Here is a 6350-nt window from a genome sequence, read left to right on the forward strand (position 1 = left end):
TTGTAATATTCGACGAGGCCTTGGCCGAGTTTAATATGCCTAGAACATAAAGACTGAATACGCCAGCCTGATATTCTTATAAAGCATGTTCTTATAAAAGACAGAGCGTGTAGTACATGATACCTAGTAAGGCCGTTAAACTTGATCTAAGAAACATTCAAGATTCGGACCAGTAACTATGAATTTATTATGGCGGTAAAACAGTACAAGAAAGTCTGAAGCGCATTGTAAATAGCATATGAAAGTAGTACTAAGTTGCTATAAATATTAATCGGTTATAAAGTTTTTAACCTTCCACAAGGCCATTAATCCACCTCCTTCAATCAATTAAAACATATACACAGCATTGTTTTCTTACATCGTCAGGTAACTAAATACCTGACGATGTAACAGTTTATACTTACGAAAAGCTTTGTGTGTTTTTATTGTACATTTGTGTATGTTCTTATATGCACTCTTTGTTTATCGATGTTCAGAGGTTGCGTTTTTTAGCAGCACACACACCAGCTGACGAGCAGATGCCTCAAATGCTTCCATTATCGTCTAAAAACTAGCATAACAAGCGGAAACATTCCTCTTTCCATTCATAACTTTACTAGATCGTAATGAATCACGAAATATATACGTTCTTTATGTTAGCCCTGTGTTTTAAGTAATTCGGATTTATCAGAGTTCGCGTGGCCCGTCAGGTATCTGATGTTTAATTTACCGAATAAAAATAGAACAAAACTCTAGACAAAAGTCAGAATCTTTTAAAACAAAGGCTATAACAATGCCTGCAACGTGACAACATAATCCTTGACAGCGCAAGGATTGTCATGATGGTTATCCATGGGATGGTGAACCGGTGTAACGCAATTGAGGTTGACTATTTGGATACTTTTAAAACTTGTGCGCCAACAATCCCTCACAAAACATACTGAGACAAGGTTACAAAGTTTGTCCCAACAAGTAGTTATATAAGCTATTTCTATACATTTATAAGTCAAATAGCCAGTATGCAGCCTGTGGCTAAAAGGTTGTTGACCAAAAATTGTCCTCTTAGCTTTAAATTTTGTTAGAAAATGTCAAATGTACGGGACATTTGCAGTAGCGTAAAAAACTGTTGAAAGTGTGAATACATATGAAACCTGATTTGTTCGCGCCTGATAATGGGATTTAGACATTTGTTTGACATGCTAAACCTCTTGTTTTTCACAAATATTAACACAACGTAGAAAAAGACATGTTGGTGCCGTTAAAACCACAAATTTGACACATGCTAATTTTTTCGGCCAAAATTGGTCCAAAAAAGGGAAAGTATGTGGAACTTGGTGCCATATTTAACACGAAATGCGGTTTTGGGAAAAACTGGTACAAAACTATGAGTAAAGAAAAACTGCAAGTGATCATAAATCATGTTTTATTAGAAAATTTTACTAAAGGACAAGAAGCAGTACAGAAATCGTTGAAAGCATAGGAAAGAAAAAATTTTACTAAATAAATTACTAACCAATGATTTGAATAACCACAACGACTTATCAAGCAAATTACAAGATAACATGTAACCATATATAAAATAATGTTTATATGGAAACACAAGCGATTGAATAAAAGTAAATGACTTTCTCATACAAAGAGAAATGGCATGAAAGAAATTATGAAAATATTTAATATATAAAGTAGCTTGGGCCAAATACACAAGCAAATTGTAAGAGCATGATAATGATTAAAAAATCTGCATGGAGGTTGCATAAAGCACCATACAAGAATAAAAAGAAACAACGGTGAAGGAGATACTTTCTTCTCACAAGATCTTGAAAAAAAACAGAATGCTGAAAAATGTAGCACATTAAAGGCAATTGTAAAGTTAGCATCAAAATAAAAAAAAAGCACATATTAAAACAAATGATAGAACAATGTAAAACTTGATGATTTCAAAAATTAGAATGTTTTATTCTACCTTAGCTCAACAGTTGTATACTAAAAAGTTTTGTGGATAGTGGCAGGGCACTAGGGAAGTATAAAATGTTTCTCTGTGTATATAAGCATGGTATCTAACATATAAGCTCCCTAACACAACACAGTCTCATTTTGATGTTCACCAATATCAACTTAGAACATAAAATTGTTTGTTTGTGTTGTTTTATGATAAAAAAAAATGTTTTTGAGCATATATATCTAAACTTCTGAGTGGAACACCACTGGTTGGGCATAAAACTAAAGATTATTTGTAGTGACTTGATAAAAAACGATGCATACAGGCACACCTTTGTGAATTCTTGCCCAATTTATATAAACGAAAACCTAGAAAATGATATAATTATGGCCCAAGCTCAGAACATTCATAAAATATATACTAAAACGTAGAATAGATAATATTAAAAATTTAAACAACAACTACAATTAAAAAAACCTAATTATCAACATGTACCACATGAAGTGCATATGAAAATACAAATCAATCAAAAATGGCATACTCTAAGAAGCTACTCTCTTTCGTGTTGCCTTACTTTAGTTTAAACATGTACATGGTCATTGACAACTCAAAATAAAAGGATTACCTTATTAACCTTTTGAGTCCTAGGACAGCTTTTAGTCCCTTAAATTACAAGTTTTTTTAATTCGAAACCACTTTATAAGAAACTATTTGCCTTCCAAAAATTAAGAAACTTTCACTAGTTAGCTAGCAGGATGCTTGTTTGTTGTAAAAAAAAACAATGTGTAAACTGAGGGGTGTGTTTAAAAATAAACCAGTCACTTTGTTAACATTCATCGATAAGGTAGCTATATTACTTTTGAAATAGGCTACAGGCAAAGACAAGGTTTTCAAACGCATGACATACTTTAAATTAACTGGTCACTTTAAAAAAACTTCTAGTAGCTAGCTATACTAAAAATATTTATTTAAGGTTCAACTCATCCCTTACAATTTAAAGTACCCTTCATTTTGGATCATCAAAGACAGATATTTACATGTGATATGAGTGACAACCACTGCTCTAGCTGCCACAGAAAAATTATGTAGCTATATACAAACATACATCTGTATATTCTTTTACATTTATAATGTCTATTTAAAAAAAGATCAAATATATACCAGAACTCAACTGGTTTCTTTTTATTTATATATGGCTAACTAGCTAGCTAGCTAGCATTTTCTATTTTCTCGAATCATTTAACACCAGAATCACACCTCTGTTGCAGCATAACAGGGCCAATAATTAACACAACACATAACCTTAACGTAGGTATGGATCCGCAACATTTTTTTAGTAATTTAAAATCAGCTACGAATAGTAGTTTCACTGGGTTGTGTGTTATTATTTGTGTTTACCCTTTTGGCTGAGTTCGTTTCAGAGGTTTGCAGCTTCGAAAAAGCTAATAATGCATCTGGAAAGTTCGGTGGTGTAGCAGGGGTATTTGTAGGAGCAGCCATCTAATAATAAATGTTTACAAGTTATAGAAAATAGCAATATTTGTGAAAATTTGCTTACGAATCGTTTAAAGCAGTTTTCAATAAGGGTGCATTTATTTTTTTTTATTTCCAGAGTTTTAGACTTCCCAGCTACGAATCACGTGGATAAGTTCGTTTGGTTAAGCGGAAAAGTCACGTGATAATAACAGTCACGTGATGTAAACACTGCAGCATGGCTTTGCGCCACTGCAACGATATCAACGTGCAAACTCAAGAAAAAAAAACAATTTTTACTTACTGAATGTTGATTATTATGTGGAACAGCCACTTCTTGAAAATATACACTAAGAGCAGCCTACAAAAATAGTAAAGAACCAACTTTAATTTTATAGCTATTAACAATGGGTAAACAAAAAATATGAAAATTTTTATAAAGACACGTGCACTGAGCTTTGAGTGTAGTCAGCTAACAATAATTTCCCTACTTCGAATTGCCATTGAGTAGCCTGGAGCAATTGTTTTGCCTGTTCCCTTGCACATCCAGCAACCATAACAAACTGATTAATCATAACTTGCTCTCTCAAGCCATCCATTTTATATTTCATAGGTGATAGTGAAAGTTATTCAATGGTAGTACGACAAGGCTGTGTTAACGTATCCAGCGAATTTCGAACAAATAAAAACATTAAAAGTTGTGGCTTTGAATTAAGGCGAGCAAATTGCTGGTTTTGCACTTTTTTAAAAATAGCGTAGATCATTCAGTAGTTATATTACGGAGAACTATTATCTCCGTCAATGAAAGCCTGCCTTGAATTGTAAACTAGATCAACATGAAGCACACAAGAGCTTCGTAGTAAAAAAACAGTGATTGTGATTGGTTTGGCCGGTGAAAAAATGATAGGATAGCCAATGAATTGAATGAAAAGCTGGCCACGTGCTGCAGGTCATCTAAAAACACGTTAAGCTGCTGTGTAATACGGGGGAATATTTGTGTATTTTTCCCTAGCATACAATTAAAAAAGAATATAATTTTAGTACAAATGACATTTATAAACTAGCTTCGACTACAACTGCATAATGGTACTACGTTAAATTGGCGTTACCTAAGTTAATGAGTAATATTTTTTGGTTGTTTTTCTATAGTTTGGTGAATGCTAACCCCCAAAGTTTTAATATCGCGGGAAAACTATATTGTTGATATGAAACAATACCTGTGCGGGCACGAGGAACTACCTGATATGGGGAAAACATCATCCAACTTACATTTTAGTAAAATTTCAGAGAGAGATAAGTATTCCTCATTCCATAACCGAAATATGAATCGGTTATGCGTTAAGTATCCCTTTTTGTCTAAGACGCAAGTAAAAGCCAAAGTTAAACAGTTGTGGGTTAGTTTGCATGAAAAAAAGAAAACTGATCTGACCGGTATGCGTACAGTGTATTATTTTGATATTTACGCACCACGATGTAATATTTGCATTTGTAGTTGATTTTCGAATGTGTTTCAGAACATGAGTGGCGTGAGATAAATCCCTACTTCTCCAACGCTTTCTAGAGTCTCAGAAAAAACAAGGAGTTCAACTTCTATTTTTAAACTAAAGAAAATAGCTCGAAAAAAGTGTTCGACTGAATTAGCTAAACTAGCTAAAAAACAGTAAATATATATTTTCACCCATGTGTCAACAAGTTATTCCGTTTGATCATAACTTTCATTTAAATTGTATTTTCCATTTAAAGTATACACTAACTTATTTTTAACTTCCTAACTTTAGCTCTCGCGATTCGGAAACAAGACAGTAAATTAGATCAAAACACGGAGACAAAAAGTCACCTCTGTGCTGCAAACGAAACTCCTAAGGTAAGTACAGATGCTATATATAGTAATAAAATCGCACTTTCGTAATCTTAGCTTGTCCATGTGGTGTGTCCTGGTCTTTTATACTCCCCCCTCCCTCTCCCTCCCCCCCCCTGTGTATCTGTATGAATCTTACGAACATCTGCCTAACAATTTGATATTTAGATATTCTTAATGTTTAGCGAGAAACTCTCACCCTGCTTAATCTGTTTCTTCAAAGAAGTTCCTGTAGCCGTGGTTAAATGTAACCTGCCGGCGTGCAAAATCAATTCGTTCAGCAGATTTTTTCTAATTGTGTTAATTTTTTACACAGAGCTCTAAAGACAGAGAAATCATTCCTCCATGCGAGTCAAGTAAGATTGTTGAAACAGGAAAAGTATCTACGAGAGATGGGGACAGTGGATTTTTAACCAATATGTTTAATACTCAGACCACATCATCAAAAGAAGGCGATGCTTTAGGGTGCGTTTCAGCTTACTCAAAGCTTTTTCATACCTAGGGAATTAACTAATTTTCGCGATTCTGTGGGAATTATCCTTAAAAACAAAACCTCTTTCAGGATTTTAGCTTTTGTATTTAAATTTTCGCGAATTGTGCCCGTCAGAAAAAAAATTATTTGAAATTTATTTTCGGGAATCGACGGACCTAAAATATTTTGCAGACATCAAATTTCGCGAAATGGACATAAAAAGCGAAACAATCTTCCTGAATGTTTTTTATAAGCAACCCTCATTTTGAGCTAGGCAGTCCGACTGGAAAGGTTGCTGAGTGAGCGTAAAGCACTCCAAAGGAGAGGTGTGAGACCCAAGATTGCTTATTTGGGGCTCTATTCGACTCTAGACCCTTAGCAACTAGGTTACTTATAAAAACAATCTTGTGAGACCTCTCTTATTTTAGGACATAAAAAAGCACCTACGCTATCAAGACTTCTCCATTTCAACATTAACTACAAAATTAAAACGTAAAAACAAGAAGGTCTTTCACTAACTTGATCTTATTTATCGTTCCTATTACGCGAGATTTCAGCCACCTAATAACTTGCAATAAAGCAACACTTTATTATACCCTCTTAATTTTAAACATTCAGCAAATTTACCC

At 33.9% G+C, this 6350-nt stretch overlaps 1 protein-coding gene across 1 annotated transcript; it reads right to left on the reverse strand.

Annotated features, from left to right (window-relative positions):
• Positions 1-1385: 1385 nt before the first annotated feature.
• On the reverse strand, positions 1386-4099 carry LOC130649157 (UBA-like domain-containing protein 2-B). Its single transcript, XM_057455385.1, has 3 exons — positions 3883-4099; positions 3696-3752; positions 1386-3418 (listed from the first exon to the last, which is right to left on the reverse strand). Exons 1-3 carry the CDS (start codon positions 4000-4002, stop codon positions 3266-3268), a joined length of 330 nt encoding a protein of 109 aa, XP_057311368.1. The 5' UTR covers positions 4003-4099; the 3' UTR covers positions 1386-3265.
• Between the last annotated feature and the right edge of the window lie 2251 nt (positions 4100-6350).

Source organism: Hydractinia symbiolongicarpus, chromosome 7 (assembly GCF_029227915.1).
Source record: "Hydractinia symbiolongicarpus strain clone_291-10 chromosome 7, HSymV2.1, whole genome shotgun sequence".
NCBI lineage: Eukaryota > Metazoa > Cnidaria > Hydrozoa > Anthoathecata > Hydractiniidae > Hydractinia > Hydractinia symbiolongicarpus.

What these genes read in the sequence shown, in the direction of transcription:
- LOC130649157 (XM_057455385.1), bottom strand. Translation starts at nt 4,002, where the DNA reads ATGAAATATAAAATGGATGGCTTGAGAGAGCAAGTTATGATTAATCAG. An exon ending in CTACTCAATGGCAATTCGAA is followed by an intron (nt 3,753 to 3,882) that starts GTAGGGAAATTA and finishes CTATTTTTGTAG; the next exon opens with GCTGCTCTTAGTGTATATTT. An exon ending in CACATAATAATCAACATTCA is followed by an intron (nt 3,419 to 3,695) that starts GTAAGTAAAAAT and finishes ATTTATTATTAG; the next exon opens with ATGGCTGCTCCTACAAATAC.